Genomic DNA, 16,541 nt, shown 5'->3' on the forward strand with positions numbered 1-16,541 from the left:
TGTAACTGTGGTGTAATATGCCCCAGAATTTTCTTCCTTTCTTAAAGTTGAATAATAATCCATTGTATATATAGACTACATTTTTTTTCGGGCCACACCCATTTGATGCTCAGGGGTCACTACTGGCTAAGCGCTCAGAAATTGCCCCTGGCTTGGGGGACCATATGGGACGCCGGGGGATCAAACCGCGGTCCTTCCTTGGCTAGTGCTTGTAAGGCAGACACCTTACCTCTAGCGCCACCTCACCGGCCCCTATAGACTACATTTTGTTCAGCTGTTTAACTATCAATAGACAGTCTGCTTTCACCCTTCGACAATTGTGAATAATGTTGCTATAACATTATAACATGTGGGATGATATATATTTAAAGTGTGTTAATACAATTTCTAAAACTTCAATAGAAAGATTGGTTCAAATGGAAAAATTAAAATGCCCATTTTAATTCAGAAAGTCTGAGTGAGAATATTGGTTTCTGACAAGTTACCTTTGAACTACCTTCAACAGCTACACTCTTAAGTAAACAGCAAGGTTATAGATTTTTATTTTGGACATGCAAGTCTAAGGTCTTGCTGTGACACTTCACTATCTTTAGAAATGCAGTGCAAAGTTTAGTCTCCAACTGCTGTAGCTGCCCAGGTACTTCTGCCACCAGGGCAGCCCAGGAGAGAGAGAGGGAAGAAAGGAGAAAGAAATAGAAACCAAGTGTCATTTTATTCTCACCCAAAGTCTGAAGCCTGCTGCTCCCAGGGGTTTTCTGAGAGAGAGAGAGAGAGAGAGAGAGAGAGAGAGAGAGAGAGAGAGAGAGAGAGAGAGAGAGAGAGAGAGAGAGAGAAATTCACCCACCAGGAGAGACCTGTAGATCTGCATTGGAGAGAGAGAGGGAGAGAGATACAGAAACAGAGACAGAGCAGGCAGCATCTCTCAGATGCCAGTACCCCATGGGCCTGCAGGCATTACTCCAGGCATTACCTGCAGGCATTACCCTGCAACTGTCAAGGTTTGTCTTTTTATACAGCAGTGACGTAGGACCATGCCCATAGAGCATATCCAGGGACATGTCCAGATCCAATTCAAGGGCAAGTCCAGTCCAGATGTCACCGGTGAGGTGTCCAAGGGACATGTCCCAGTTCAATTACCATTACATCAACAAATCTCCCTGTACCTTTTCCTCTCATCCTCATGTTTTCAACGAATGTTGTGAGAATTATATACCTACCCATTGTTTTATCCCTCTAAAAAGCATAGAACAAGTACTTAAGGTTATGTAGTTGCATTTCCTAGTTAAATATACAAATTAATATTTTAGAATGAATAGGCTGGTGTTAGCATACTTAGGTGAGGACAAATTTTAGCAGATGATTTTTGAGATAATGATCTAAATTGGAGGCAAAAATATCAAATTTCAGCTAAGATAAAGAGTAGTGAGTGGCAGGGCTTTAGAACAGTTCAGTTTTAGCAGCAGCTGGATCTTTCCAGACAATCTTATTTGCCATTGACTCATAGGATTTTTTTTAACACATAAAAGGTCACATCTCATTCCTGCTATACATAACCACTTTTAATGAATTCCTCCCCTGCCCTGCCCACCCTACCTTATTTGTGTGAAGTCATCATGTCCAATAGGTGGGACTTTTCCAGGAATTGATGATCTGGTGTCTTACAGTTGAAGCTTATCTATCAGGAAATCCACCTGAAGGGAGCTAAACATTGCCTCTCAGATTTCCATTTGGGGATCCCTTTATGGACTAAAGGGGATGTCTGAGTGAAGGCTGTTTTCTAGTCTAAACTAAATACTCAGCTAAGCATTAAAAGCCAGGCAGGGTCATTACTCAAACATTGCTCTTCAGCACCCAAAATATAGGGATTTGGGAGTCATGTTGGAGTCACATGAGAATTCAGTAAGGCAAGACTGGTGAGCCCACTGGACATACACCTCTGCTGCACACAGCACTTTTATATGACGAATTTACAATTTATTTTTTTGGGTTTTGGGTCACACCGGCAGTGCTCAGGGGTTACTCCTGGCTCTATGCTCAGAAATCGCTCCTGGCAGGCTTGGGGGACATATGGGATGCCAGGATTTGAACCACCATCCTTCTGCATGCAAGACAAATGCTCTACCTCCATGCTATCTCTCAGCCCCCTATATGATGAATTTAAAGGACAAGAATACCACTTTAATCTGTTAAGAAAAGGAGTCTTAGAACAAATTACAATAAGGTATTTTCCATTAGAAATAGAGAAAATGAGTTCTCAGTGTGACCCCAATGTCTGACTTATTAGAAAACAGTTCACATGGCTAGACAACCAGCTCTTGGCACTCTTGGGCATCTGAAAGAGGTTAAAGGTATCTGCTCTTACTGAAGGAATGCTTTGAAAGTAGTACTGTTTTCAAACTGGTTTTTATTCTCTCTTCTGTCCCAAATGATGATAAGGCTCAAAACAAAAAGTAGAGCTCAATAAAAGTTTTCTTTTTTTTTAATATATAAAATCTTTATTGACACACCATGATTAAAAGCATGATTGTAGTTGGGTTTCAGTCATAAACAGAACACCCCCCTTCACCAATACAACATTCCCACCACCAATACCACCCCCTCTCATTAAATTTTTCAATCCTCACTACACAGAAAAATTCAATAAGTGGGTAGGGCACTTGCCTTAAAGCAGCTGACCTGGGTTAAACCTCTGGTATTCCTTATGAACCTCTGTGTACTGCCAGGAATATTTCCTGAGTGCAGAGTCAGGAATAACCTTTGAGTGCTACCAAATGTGGCCTAAAAATCAAAATAATTAAAAGCCAGTAGGTGACCAAGACAAAGAAGTAGCATTAACACTTTGAAGCATGTGAGAAGACAGATGACATTTAAATATGTCTATCAACCCCAAAGTATACTATAAAGCTGCAGCAGCCAAAACTGTATAATACTAATAAAAGAAATAAAACAGATTTGAACCCAAGAATGGAAATAATATTTGAATTAATTATACAACTGCAGTTGCAGTTACAAATCTCTCTTTCCATAGTCCTACTGGAAAATGGAGAAAATGAAAAAAAAAAAATCTCATAGTGACCCTCAGTGGTGATCTTCTCTTTGGCTGATGAGGTACCTTCAGATCTAAGTTCATGAAAAGTTAGCAGAAGTGTCTTCCCAGTGACTTCTACCCTCCCCCCCACTTCCAGGTCCCTAGGGAGATGGGCACAGGAATGCAGTGCAAAAGCCTTTCTAGAGCCTGGGCACAGAGCCAAAGGGGGCTCTAGGGGAAGCAAGGCAGGAACCAGCCACATGCCTTGATGATTTTATTCCTTCTCAGTTCCTGCACATTTCAGTGCAGCTATATAATTAATCATATTGCAAATACACCCAGAAGTGGGCTTTGAAATTCCAGCCATCATTCATCACTCTTAAATTCATTTCACTAAGAACATTTATGAACTGATGGGCACACAGTTCCTACTCCAGCTTTTGTGGGTTTTAATATTATATTTTTTAAGGAGTGGGTAGAAGGAGGCAATAGATAAATTAAAAAGAGAGATGTCAGAGAAGAGAAACTGGTCAGTGAGATAAACACACAGTTTGTGGGTATTTCCTGATAATATGAAGTAGTACTTTTATCTTATGCTAAATGTAAACTTTGGAACCAGAATGAAATGAGTTGTGAATACCACTAAAAGACTTTGTGACTTTATAAAGGTCTTTGTGATTTCTCTGTTGACTGTACTTTCTCATCATTGAAATGTTGGTGATATCAGTAGAGGTCTTAGTCATGAGAGTCAAAGCATCTAAAAGTATGTGGGATGGGGTACTGAGTATGACTTAAAAACAATTATTTTTGTTATGTGTATTATTTCTAAGACTGATAATTAAGGTTGATCCAACAGAATGCAGAAGTAACTCTGTCTCAATGGGTTCATAATTATATAAAGTTTATGGCAAAGGGCATACCCTCGGAAGCCAAAGCGATAATACAACAGTAAGATGTTTGCTTTGCAAGCAGCTGACCCAGGACTGACACAGGTTTGATCCCCAGCATTCCTATGATCCCCGAAGCCTGTCAGGAGCGATTTCTGATGCAGAACTAGGATTAACCCCAGAGCACTGCCAGGTGTGGCCCAAAAACCAAAAAGAAAGAAATGGACATATCCTAGGAGATACAAGCTTATTTGGGGAGACTTCAAGGAAGGGACACTTCTTCAGAATGTTGAAATGATTTTGTATAAAAATTAATACTACTGTGAATGATTTGCAATCCACTTTGGTCAAAATAAAAATTATTATTAAAAAAGTAAAAAAGAAATATTTCAAATAAAAAATTATTAACAGGAGACTTCAGAGATAGTACAGCAGGTAAGATGCTTGCCTTGCATGTGGTTAGCCCAGGTTCAATACTCAGTACCACTTATGTTTCCCCAGAACCACCAGAAGTGATTCCTGAGTGCAGAACTAGGAACAACCTTTGAGCATAGCTGGCTATGACCAAATATATAATAGTATATATTTTAATCTGTATTAAAATATATATTATATAAATAGATATTGTTTATATATAAAGAAAAAAACACAACAGGAAAACAACATAACAGAAAGGCACACCTGGAAGCAGAATGAACAGGATGAGTAGAGAAACTTATGTTAGGTTAAGGCAAGACACCAATGTCATCCTTGTCTCCCGAACTGTGGAGTAGGCAATGATCACGACAGCAAAGTCAGTTGACATCAACTCTTAAACAAAGAAGCCACATGATGAACATGGTGAACTTTACATAAATGAAGCAAACAGCATTCTCCCAACAGAGGGATTCTTGTCACAACTCATGGAAATGATGCCCCAGATCAGTATGATATCCTGTTCTAGGCAAGTGCTTGCTCTATCACTAAGGTTTGAATTGTATTAGTAATTTTATACTCACAGCAATGAAGTTAATTTTTTTTTTGGTTTGGGGCCATACCCAGTGACATTCAGGGGTTCCTACTGACTCTGTTCTCAGAAATCACTCCTGGCAGATTCAGAGGACCATATGGGATGCCAGGAGTGGTACTCAGGTCAGTTACATGCAATGCTTTACCCACTGCGCACTACTCTGGCCCCAGAAGTTGATTATTTTTAATCCTAATGTGATAGGTAAGTATTGAGGTGCTTAAAAGTTAAGTAACTTCCCTAAAATCACGCAGCAATTTGATAATGGAGTCAGGATTCAAACTTAATGTTTGAGTTCCTAATCTTAACTACTATTCATTAAGAGATAGCTAATCATCAAGAGATGTGTCATTGGAGCCAGAGCTATAGCACAGTGGGCAGGACATTTGTTTTGCACACAGCAGACCCAGGTTTGAACATCAGCATCTCTTGTCTAGTCCTTGGAGCCTGCCATGAGTCATTTTTGAGTACAAATCCAGGAGTGACACATGATCACTGCTGAGTACAGCCACAAAACTAAGCTAAACTAAAATATATATAATATAACAGTTTACTCAAATCTTCCCACAACCTAATGAGGTCAGTAGTATTAATCTATTTTACAAAATAATAGAAACTGAAGCTCAGAGAATGTAAGTTTCTTAAGATTTCATATTTAGCAAATGGTCAGTCTTGTTCCTAGGCAGTTTGTCTCTAGAGATAGATATCAAAACCCCTGCCACTGATAGCAACAATAGGGCCATCTAAAAGAAAAAGAATAAAAGGAGGAGAAAATAATTTCTAAAAACAAATAATATAACAACACAGTACACAACTGAGTATTGAGAAGCATTAATGAGGTTGTGGAAAAGGTCACTGGGATGACTCAGGGTTTAAGTCTTCTGCAAAGAGCACTGGATAAGAACACAGCAATTTACATTTTTAAAGGACTCAAGAACTATGAGAAATTATTAAATATATTGACTACTTCTGTTTCATGGATCTAGAAACTGAATTATCAGGTTCCACTAAAAAGGCAGTTCCATTTTATTTTCTCCATAATTCAGCTACTATTTGCCAAGTATCCAATTGGCACAAGAAAGGAGGTAATCCAGATCCTTCCTCTAACAATTTGGAGTATGTGAAAAGGCAGCTGTCATTTAAGTATGTCTACCAACCTCTAAGTATACTATACTATAAAGCTGCTGCAATCAAAACAGTGTACTACTGCAGTAAAGATAGAATTTCATATCAATGAAATAAAAGGGAGAGTCTAGACACTTAGCCTATAAACAGTTAATCTTTGACAAAGGAACAAAAAGTGTGTTGTAGACAAGAAAAGCTTCTTCAACAAATATTAGGTGTTGGGGAAATCACATGTAACTAAAAATTAATTTAGAGCTCTTACTACCACATTCACAAAATCTAAATTAAAGTGGACTAAATATCTAGATATAAGACTTGAATCCATAAATTATACCAAAAAACATCAGTAGAACACTTAACATTAAATATAAAGGTATCTTCAATTATTCAATGTCATTTAAAAAAATCAAACAGAAGAGGAGATAAACAAACAGGACCACATCAAACCAAGGTGCTTCTGTACCACAAAGGAAATGATCACAATATAAAGATTTTCTACAGATTGGGAGAAAATATCTGCCCACAAATATCTGACAATGTTTATATTTAAGATATATAAAGTACTGGTAGAAGAGTAACAAAAAACAAAACAAAGAAGACCAATTAAAAATGGAAGATGAACAGAAACTTTCTCAAATATGACCAAAAGGTATATGAAAAAAAGTACTCTGCAATGCACTTAACATCAGAAAAATTCATATCAAAATACCAATATGATTGGCACACATCACAAACAACGAAAACACAAAAGCAACAAAAATAGCCAGTGTAGGTGAATTTTGGAGAAAAGCACCTCCACTCACTGCTAGTAAGAATGACCACAAGGCTAGATTTTCTAGAAAACAAAATCGACAGCTCTCAGACAGACAGACAGACAGATACACACACACACACACACACACACACACACACACACACACGCACGCACGCACGCACGCACGCACGCACGCATGCACGCACACACATACATCTAGGAATTAAGTTTAATTGTGACCCAGAAATTACTTTTTTGGGAGGGATTAGACCACATCAGGCTATACTCAGGGGTTACTCCTGGCTCTGTACTCAGAAATCACCCTTGGCAGGCTGGGGAGGCCAGATGAGATGCCAGGAGTAGAACCCAGGTTGGCTGTGTGCAAGGCAAACGCCCTATCTCTGTGCTATCACTCTGGTTCTGCAATTACATTTCTTCATGTAAGGGCCTAAAAACTTAATTCAGGAGTTTTTTATACTCCTATTTTCATAGCAGCACGATTTATATTTGACAAAAGCCCCAAACTATCCCAAGTGTCTGAGAACAGATAACTGAATAAAGAAACTATGGCATCCCTGTGCTGGCAGGGATGTGGAGAGAAAGGAACTCTTATTCACTGCTGGTGGGAATGCTCTCTAGTCCAACCTTTATGGAAAGTTATGGAGATTCCTCCAAAAGCTGGAGGTTGAGCTCCCATACAATCCAAGTATACCACTCCTAGGGATATACCCTAGGAACAAAAAAATACAATGCAAAATCCCTTCCTCACACCCATATTCATTGCAGCGCTGTTTACAATAGCCAGACTCTGGAAACAGCCTAGATGCCCCTCGATAGATGAATGGCTAAAGAAACTGTGGTACATATATTCAATGGAATATTATGCACCTGTCAGTAGAGATGAAGTCATGAAATTTTCCTATACATGAATGTATATGGAATCTATTATGCTGAGTGAAATAAGTCAGAGGGAGAGAGATAAACACAGAATGGTTTCACTCATCTATTGAGAAAAATAAAAGACATTTGTGTAATGATTCTCAGAGACAAACTTGAGGAATCTGGAAGGTCCAACTCATGACATGAAGCTCACCACAGAGAGTGATGGTGCAGTCAGAGAAATAATTACACTGAGAACCATCATAACAAAATGTGACTAAATGAGGGAAGTTGTAAGCCTGTCTAGAGTACAGGCCTGTGTGGGGTGGGGAGGAGGGACACTTGGGACATTGGTGATGGGATTTTTTTTAAAAAAATTATTATGTTAAAAAAAGAATGTAAAGGGACAGATAAAATAAAAAAGGAACTATGGCATATATAAACAGTGGATCAGGAATTAGGTATAAGAAAATGTTAAGTGGATGGATCTGAAGAGTATCATGCTGTGTGAATTTAGTCAGAAGGAGAGCAACAGACAAAAATCATCTCTCTCATATTCAGGACATAAAGTTAGTAAAGTATGAAAAATGCCCAAAGGCAACAGCACTTGGAAACTGGTCTTCAGTAGGAAGTTTTCCACAATGGGGAAATGTGGGATAAGAACATTGACACATAGTCAAGGAAAGCATACATTCTGATGGAAATGGTATGATGTTATTTTTTTTTTTTGACGCATGAAATCCTACCATTAACAGTTCTATAAACCACAGCATCTAAAATAAATTAGATAAAAAGGAAATATGTCTCCAACACTAATTGGTAATTTTCTAAAATGTTCTAGACAAGTCTTCATGGACATGAACTGACAGAAGAGTTGTCACCGAGGCAGAAGCGAGCAGGTACGTAATCTCTATACTTGGACAATTTATTATTTTAAAATAAATATTTAAATACCGTGTATTATGTAATTGATAATAATACATTTGTTTACAGGTGAGTAATAATGAAATTGTTGAAAAAAAGTAAAGTAACAAAGTAGAAAAAAGTATGGCACCAAGAAAATTTTTGAAAATTATTGTATCTCATAATTGTCTGAAGTTTACTAGGTAGGCTCTTGCTGCTATTTGACCTTTCTACATTACTTGTTTTGTTTCTGAATATTATATGTCTTCAAATTCAATGCTTTTTTGGTCTAAATTTTGTGTTCCTACTGGAATAAAAGCATTGATAAATTAGGAGTGGTGCCGCTGCATATGCAGCCATGCAGATCCGGATTCCAAGCTAAAATTGCTTTTTTTTACGGGGTATGGTTTCAGCTGACAGGTCTGCTAGAAGTATAAAAAGGCAAGAGGAGGGTGCCTGTACTTACTCCACAAAAATTCTGGTGACATCAGCCCAAATACTAGCATATTTAGAATTTTGCTCAGCTTGGTGTCTCTGCAGAGATTCGAGGTTAAGTGGTGAAGCTGGGCCATGATTAAAGCAGTGATAGTGGGTGATGAGTGTAGCTGTCATGGTTTCATAGGGTGGACACTTGGCCTGCTTCTTCTAAGAGGTAATTTATTCCTTTAAGTTTCACCAAATGACATTTGCTATAACTTTAAAGGATAATAATCAAACTTCAGTTTCCAAGCATATTTTCAAGTTCAATCTCTAGAAGTAATCAAAAGACTCTCATCAAATGGCAATAAAAAGATCTTAGCTATCGGTTGCAATCCTCCCTCTTTCTATTAAAGTTCCTCATATTCTAGAGGTCTTTCCATGACTATCTCAAGTGTCATCCACTACTGACACAGCAGCCTTCCATTGTATACCCTCTCCTTAATCTCTTCTCATATTTCATTCTTTATTTCATGGAATAAATTCAGGTCAAGGTTAAATTTCTTTTCTACTCATTTTCTTACTAAATTTCAAAGAAGTAGCCTGGTAAATAGAAAGCTCTATTCTTTGAAAGAATGTGACAATTAAAAGCCTGTGGAATTCTGAAACCTAAAGCTGTGTGTGTACATTTACAGAATAAATTTTCTTGGGGCCAAATTTTTCTACTTACATCACAGCTGCTATTCAAAAGCATCAATTTGATTTTGTCATTTTGCTGTTATTATCTACCAGCTGTTTGGTAGGTAAATTCCAAAAGCAGAGTTTTATTAGATTTCCAGCTAATCACTATTTCCTTTTCATTTGTGCCCCTTTTACATAGTAATCAATACTCATTCTTTGCCTGGGAAACACACCTAAGTGAGATCCTGCATGTAAAACTTTTTATAGCTTTTTTTGAGAATCTTCTTTTCTTGGATTCTGATTGCCTTTTATCTGTTCCTCTAGCTTCTTATTGGTTACAATATAGTGAAATAATTTTGCTTTCTGCTTGCCATATAAGTTTTCTGGAGCTCCCATATACTTTCTTCATCTCTGTCACATGACATGTATCTATCCCACTTCTTAATGATGCAAAAAAAATGAAGAAAACTTATATCTCTCCACTGTCGTTTTTCAAGACCAGAGAATACCTTCCCATTGCTGAGTCTTTTGGTTCACTCTCACCAAGTGCTTAGAATAGTATTTTTCAACTGGAGTGCATATACCCTCTGTGGACACCACAGATATACCATGGGCCACAGGTGAAAATCGCACAAATGGGGTACTACAACGTAAGACTAGAGGCCCAAGATTAAAATATATATGCCAAAGGAAGAAATCAATGTCAGAATGGGGTCATGGTTGGAAAAAGGTTGAAAGCACTAATCTAGAAAGTAGAAGGTCTATAAGGTGGGGGGGGTGCATAGACAACTTACGTTTCTTTTACATAGAAAATATATAAATGGCAGGGTATTAGAAAAATGCACATGATTAAAATGGTTTTCTTTGAATTGGCACTATGGGAGGGTTTTCTTTGAGCTCATAGCATTATGAATAAGTTGCTTGGTGAGTATGTTGCAACTTGAGGTACTCAATGTTTTGTTCTTAAGGGTTGCCAATGTGTGTAGCTAATCCTGAGGTCAGTATCTAGGTATCAGTAAGAGCCCCTCCCACATTTGGTAATCAGATCCAACTGTTACTGGGTGCTTGAATGAGACTGTTGTTAAAGCTCCAAATACTCACTTCAAAGTAATGCCACTTACAGTTTCTATTCTTTCCCCTTACTTTTATTTTCTCCTTTTAGTTTTGAGTTGTATTTGTGGGATCCTCACCTCTTTTCCTCTTCCTCCTCTCCAAAGTGGTCTATACATAGACAGCACTTCCTGCACCTTAAAGCAAGCAGCCTTAATTCTATCCTATCTCTGATAACCCTAACAGGGATCTCAAACTCACAATCCTCGGGCCGTTTCTGGCCCTCGGTACAACATTTTGTGGCCCTGCCCTAAGAGGAATCTTTTTTTGTTTTTTGTTTTGTTTTGTTTTGTTTTGTTTTAGTTTTTTGGGTCACACACCCCCATGTTCAAGGCTTACTATTGACTTTGCACTCAAGGATCACCCCGACTTTGCCTCCTGCGGCCCCCAGGTAAATTGAGTTTGAGACCCCTGCACCTGCACTGCATGACAGGAACTACATCAGATGTCTCAATTTTGTATAGTGAAATACTTTTATTGGGGTAGTCATACCCAGAAGCACTCAGGAGTTACTCCTGGCTCTATGCTTAGAAATCGCTCCTGGCAGGCTCGAGGGATCATATGGGATGCTGGGATTTGAACCACCATCCTTCTGCATGCAAGGCAAACACCCTACCTCCATGCTATCACTCCAGTCCCTGAAATACATTTTTTTTTTTTTGGGACGCCAGGGGATCGAAACGCGGTCCTTCGTTGGCTAGCGCTTGCAAAGGCAGACACCTTACCTCTAGCGCCACCTCGCCGGCCCCCAGGCAAATTCTTTTTTGTTTGTTTGTTTGTTTTTTAATTTATTTAAACACCTTAATTACATACATGATTGTGTTTGGGTTTCAGTCATGTAAAGAACACCACCCATCACCAGTGCAACATTCCCATCACCAATGTCCCAAGTCTCCCTCCTCCCCACCCGACCCCCACCTGTACTCTAGACAGGCTCTCCATTTTCCTCATACATTCTCGTTATTAGGACAGTTCAAAATGTAGTTATTTCCCTAACTAAACTAAAAAATCAAACTAGGTGTGTGTGAGTTTTTGTTGCAGATTTTTACCAAGTTCCTCACCAGGGCTTAGGCTGCCAGTTTCTTCAAGGGCAGTTGGTGAGAGGATAGCAGAAAAATCAGGTCTTCCTGTGTTTCTGAGTCTGCTTTATGCCCAGGCCATCAGTGTGAGATGCAGCCCTTAGGGAGGAAATCACTTTTACATCTAAGGACTTAACATTCCAAATTTTTCCAGAATGCTTTCATTAAAAACAATCATGATGATGATAAATCTCTATATAAAACATGTTTTCCATTTATTGTACATATTCCTGGGGCTCTACAGAGATTTTGGAAGTGTTAATGACTTAACCCATCATCTGTGAGAGATGAATTGGTCTTGGTACTTTTACAAAATCTCTGAAGTAAGACATGACAGTGGAAAAGTCCTGGCATTAGGCTGCAAATAGCTAGAGTGGAAGTTGCAATGAAGAACATTATTCTTCAGTAAAATTTTGAATAAAAGAAGCAGTGGGGTAGCTATAGCAAAATCTCTTAAGACATATGTTCTGCTTTGAGGGCTAAATAAGGGTTAGGTTTGGGCTCTCATTTCCAGAGTATGTATCCTTCCACAAATGTATTCAGCTTGTTTTCTGGGTCCTTAAATGCAGAAAGGAGGCAACTCAATTTTTGATGGAAATAGAATCCTCAAAAGAAATTTCCTATCCCATCATTTAATTAGATAATCATTTGCCTTTTACTCTTTTCTTGTCCCCATTCACTCATTGTTGCTGCATGATGGTGATGCTCGCACATTTTGTGGTATTTGCTCCCTTGATTTCTATGCTCACTGAGACCTGCCTTCTCTTAGTTGTGCTCCCACATGTGCTCTCTGGAGATTATACCTCCTGACTGTGGAGCCCTCATATTCTGCAAGTGCTGGAGCATGCACCCCTTTTGTAGTGTTTATACACACCTGCCTGTAGTGTGGTCAGAAATAATTTGTGGCCCCAGGGATCACAGACACAGATGTCAGTAAAGTAGCCAGCCATGTGGGACACCAGGAATTTGGGATGGAATGATCATCGAAGCCACACCTGGCTTACAGGGGACATAATACTGACTCCATGCTTAGGGGAGCATTTGGAGTTAGGAATTGAACTGAGGCCAGCCTCACTGAATAAAAAAAATAGCTGAGTTGCTATAGGGTTAATAGCTATATTTACTTTCATAGTATGGTAGACTTCTTTCTAAAGTTAATTTGTCAGTCATGTGGCTTCAATAGATCACATAGCCACAAGAGACATGATCGTCTATGAGGATTTTGTTCACTGAAATAGCAGAAACAGACTTTTGCTTTTGAATTATTGTTGTTAAGGAAATAGGAAAAACTAGCCTTAGGAAAACATAATATGATATGTATATATAACAACTATATGCTTACATCATACAAATTTCTATGTATGTATGTATTAAAGCATCCAAAACTATGTCCTGATAATACCTGCAAGACACAAAACAGATTTGGATAACAAATTTATTTGGAAAGTTCACAGATAAGCCTGAAATTCCATTCTATGAAAATTCTGTACAGGGAACTGCAAATAGAAGTTTCTTCTTTTTTTTTCTTCTTTTTCTTCCTTTTTTCTTTCTTTTTTTTTTTTGATTTTTGGATTACAGCCGGCAGTGCTCAGGGGTTACTCCTGACTCTACGCTCAGAAATCACTCCTGGCAGGCTCAGAGGACCATATGGGATGCCGGGATTTGAACCACCATCCTTCTGCATGCAAGGCAAACACTTTGCTTCCATGCTATCTCTCCGGCCCCAAATAGTAGTTTCTTATTTATTAGAATTAATACATATCGTGTTACAAGCTCATTTGTATACCAACTCCTTGAGCTCCATTGAATAGGTATCCGAGACACAAAACTGAAGATCCCCCATTAGTACTTCAGCTTCAAAAGCAATAGATTGTGGGGACAAAGTGCCAAAAAAAGGGATTCAGGGTGTACCAGCCCTGGCTGAGTTGGCAATGCTTACATTTTAATATCTTTTTAGTCAGAGCTAAGCTTTGAATACACTGAGTTGCTGACTACTGGTGTGGAAATCCTGACCTTTGTAGAGACCTGGCTCTGGGTATGCTGGCTTCCCCCCACCCCCACACCCCCACACCCCCTCTGTGTTCAGGAAATGCTGAGCATTTTCCAGGTTGAGATATGGACTGGGGAGATTTTGTTGCTATGATTTTTCGTGCAATAACGTGGTATTTAGTGCTTTGAGTAACCAGCGCTGGTGGCAAAGTGCTGTGAGAGGTTGTGTACTCTGGGCATGCTGTTTGAGTTTAATTTTATGATTGATCTTAATGTTGGGAGTACTTTATTCTTTAATTTTTCATTTCCATTTACTGGTTTGGTGGTTGCTTTACTTACTGTCTCAAAGGTGAGGGCTGATTAAAAAAACACTAGTTTTTCTTGATGAACCAGCAAATATGTACTGATTGCTGTTGGATGCAATCTATATTAGTCTTCATACTGGTTGCTTCAACATGGTCTTCTAGACTGGACAGTTTACAAAGGTTTTCCCCACAGTATCCTAACTCCTTAATCATAGTTTGAGAAAGAAAATATCAACCTTCATTTACAGATGAGTTAGGTGTGGCTCACAAAAGTGAAATCATCTGCTCAGGTCAAAAAGGTGTTCCACTCTAGTCCCTTCAGGAGTCCAAGCTCATGATTCAGACATGTTTCCAACATGTGTTTCTGATTTCTGTCTATCAGATGCCATTGGATTATTTTGGAGCAACTTTGTAAAAAATAAGTGGTACTTCTGTCATTTTTCTTAATAGAAAACCTTAATATAAAATGGATTAATGAGTGGATTGAATAAGGAGATAGTAGACTTTTCATTTCACTGGACTCTATAGACCAATATTTAATTACATAGCCCTTCCCCTACCTTCATCTATATCTGCTAGGTATAACAAAATGCTATGAATGTCCTTGAATAAGTAGTCCTTCGGAGGACATGAGGTTTTACAAAATTTTTTGAGCAATGGTTTGATTCAACATGGAGGATACTGCTAAATTGTCACCTATTAGAATATGTGGGGGGAAAAAGGCAAGCAGAAAAGCAGTTACCTTTCTATATTTACCTGCTATTGGATGAAGGGCAAGAAACAACACCCTACCCCTCAAGTCACCCCTAATAAAGAACTTTGTCTTTATTGGTCAAGGGTAAGGAACCAGCTTGACATTTCTTTTGCTTAGACTCAGCAGCCTTCCTTTTACTTTGCAAGAAGGGGAATTACAGTAATTTATGCATCTCTTTAGTCTCCACTGCTGAGAAGCCAGAGTTCTCATTAAGGTTGCCAGACTGAAACAGGATTATTTACTTAAACTGCTGTGATTAAGACCCAGAACTGCTTGTTGCAGTCTAGCCAACTTTCCATAAATGTCTTTTTAAGATAAGTTTGCATGTGGGGGTGGTGATTTATGAAAAGAGAGAGGGAAATCCTGGTCAGTTTGTGCCTCCTGGGCCTGTTGATAGGTCTCCATCCGTGGCACTGTGACACCTGGCCTTTCTATCTTCCAACACAGAATCAAGCAGCAGAACAACCCACACAAATGCCAAAGGCACTTAAGAAAAATAATAAAACATTTTAAACAGTGTAAAGTCATATGGTCCCAAGATGACAGCAGAAGGGTATCTGAAATCACACTGTGCTTAGAACTTGTCCTCTGTTTTCCTGGTTTTCTGGGCCTAGAGGAGGATAGGAGTGTCACTATCCCAAGTTTTGAAGTATGTTTAGGGAAGATAGGAGATAGGATTTAGAATCTCTATCCTAAATAATGGACTTTGATGAGGACTGTGAGTAGAATCTATCCAGTGGTCCTCAAACTATGGCCCGCGGGCCACATGTTGTATTTGTATCTGTTTTGTTTCTTCATTGCAAATAAGATATATGCAGTGTGCATAAGAATTCGTTCATAAGTTTGTTTTTACTATAGTCAGACCCTCCAATGGTCTGAGGGACAGTGAACTAGCTCCCTGTTTAAAAAGTTTGAGGACTCCTGATTCTATTCCAATCTCAAATATCCATGTTTTTGTACTGATGTTGAGGATCCAGAAACCCTCCTCTCTCCAGAGCATTCATTATAAGGAAGAAAGGTGCCAAGATGGTGCCAAGTTGAGTTGAGTCATGGAACCATGATATAGTTCCGGGTCTAGACAAGAAGACATAGCTAGTCTAGGGCAATATCTTCTTTGAAGGTGGTGCTGTAGAAGAGGGAGTTGGTTGTCCTACATACATCATTGCTTATGGATTATTCCTGGCTCTGTGCTCAGGACTCACTTGTGAAGGCTCTTTGAAGACACTATGCAATGTCAGGGATCAAACCACATGCAAGCAGGCACCTTAAGAAAGTACACTTTCGGGGCCGGAGAGATAGCATGGAGGTAAAGTGTTTGTCTTGCATGCAGAAGGTCGGTGGTTCAAATCTTGGCATCCCATAAGATCCCCTGAGCTAGCCAGGGGCAATTTCTGAGCATAGATCCAGGAGTAACCCCTGAGCACAGCCGGTTGTGACCCCCCCCCCAAAATAAAAGGAAAAAGAAAGTACTTTTTCTACAAGAGTAAAAAGGCAATTTTTTGCTATTCCTCCAATAAGTCATGAAATGAGCTACTTTGGGGCTGTTTTCATGCTTATTTTATCTTTCTAGAATGACATTTCCTGGATCACTGCAGAGTATGCCTATATCTCATTTGTATGTGTG

General features: G+C 38.9%; 2 protein-coding genes across 2 annotated transcripts in view; one reads left to right on the forward strand and one right to left on the reverse strand.

Annotated features, from left to right (window-relative positions):
• SLC22A3 (solute carrier family 22 member 3) overlaps positions 1–16,541 on the reverse strand; it is a 662,601-nt gene that overhangs the window by 128,075 nt on the left and 517,985 nt on the right. The window lies entirely within an intron of this gene.
• ADGRF5 (adhesion G protein-coupled receptor F5) overlaps positions 1–16,541 on the forward strand; it is an 87,787-nt gene that overhangs the window by 23,899 nt on the left and 47,347 nt on the right. The window contains exon 3 of the mRNA XM_049765319.1: positions 8,521–8,578. Within this exon, the coding sequence (XP_049621276.1) occupies positions 8,521–8,578 (58 nt within the window). The remainder of the gene's footprint in view (positions 1–8,520; positions 8,579–16,541) is intronic.

The sequence above is a fragment of the Suncus etruscus genome, chromosome 18, assembly GCF_024139225.1.
Source record: "Suncus etruscus isolate mSunEtr1 chromosome 18, mSunEtr1.pri.cur, whole genome shotgun sequence".
Taxonomy (NCBI): domain Eukaryota; kingdom Metazoa; phylum Chordata; class Mammalia; order Eulipotyphla; family Soricidae; genus Suncus; species Suncus etruscus.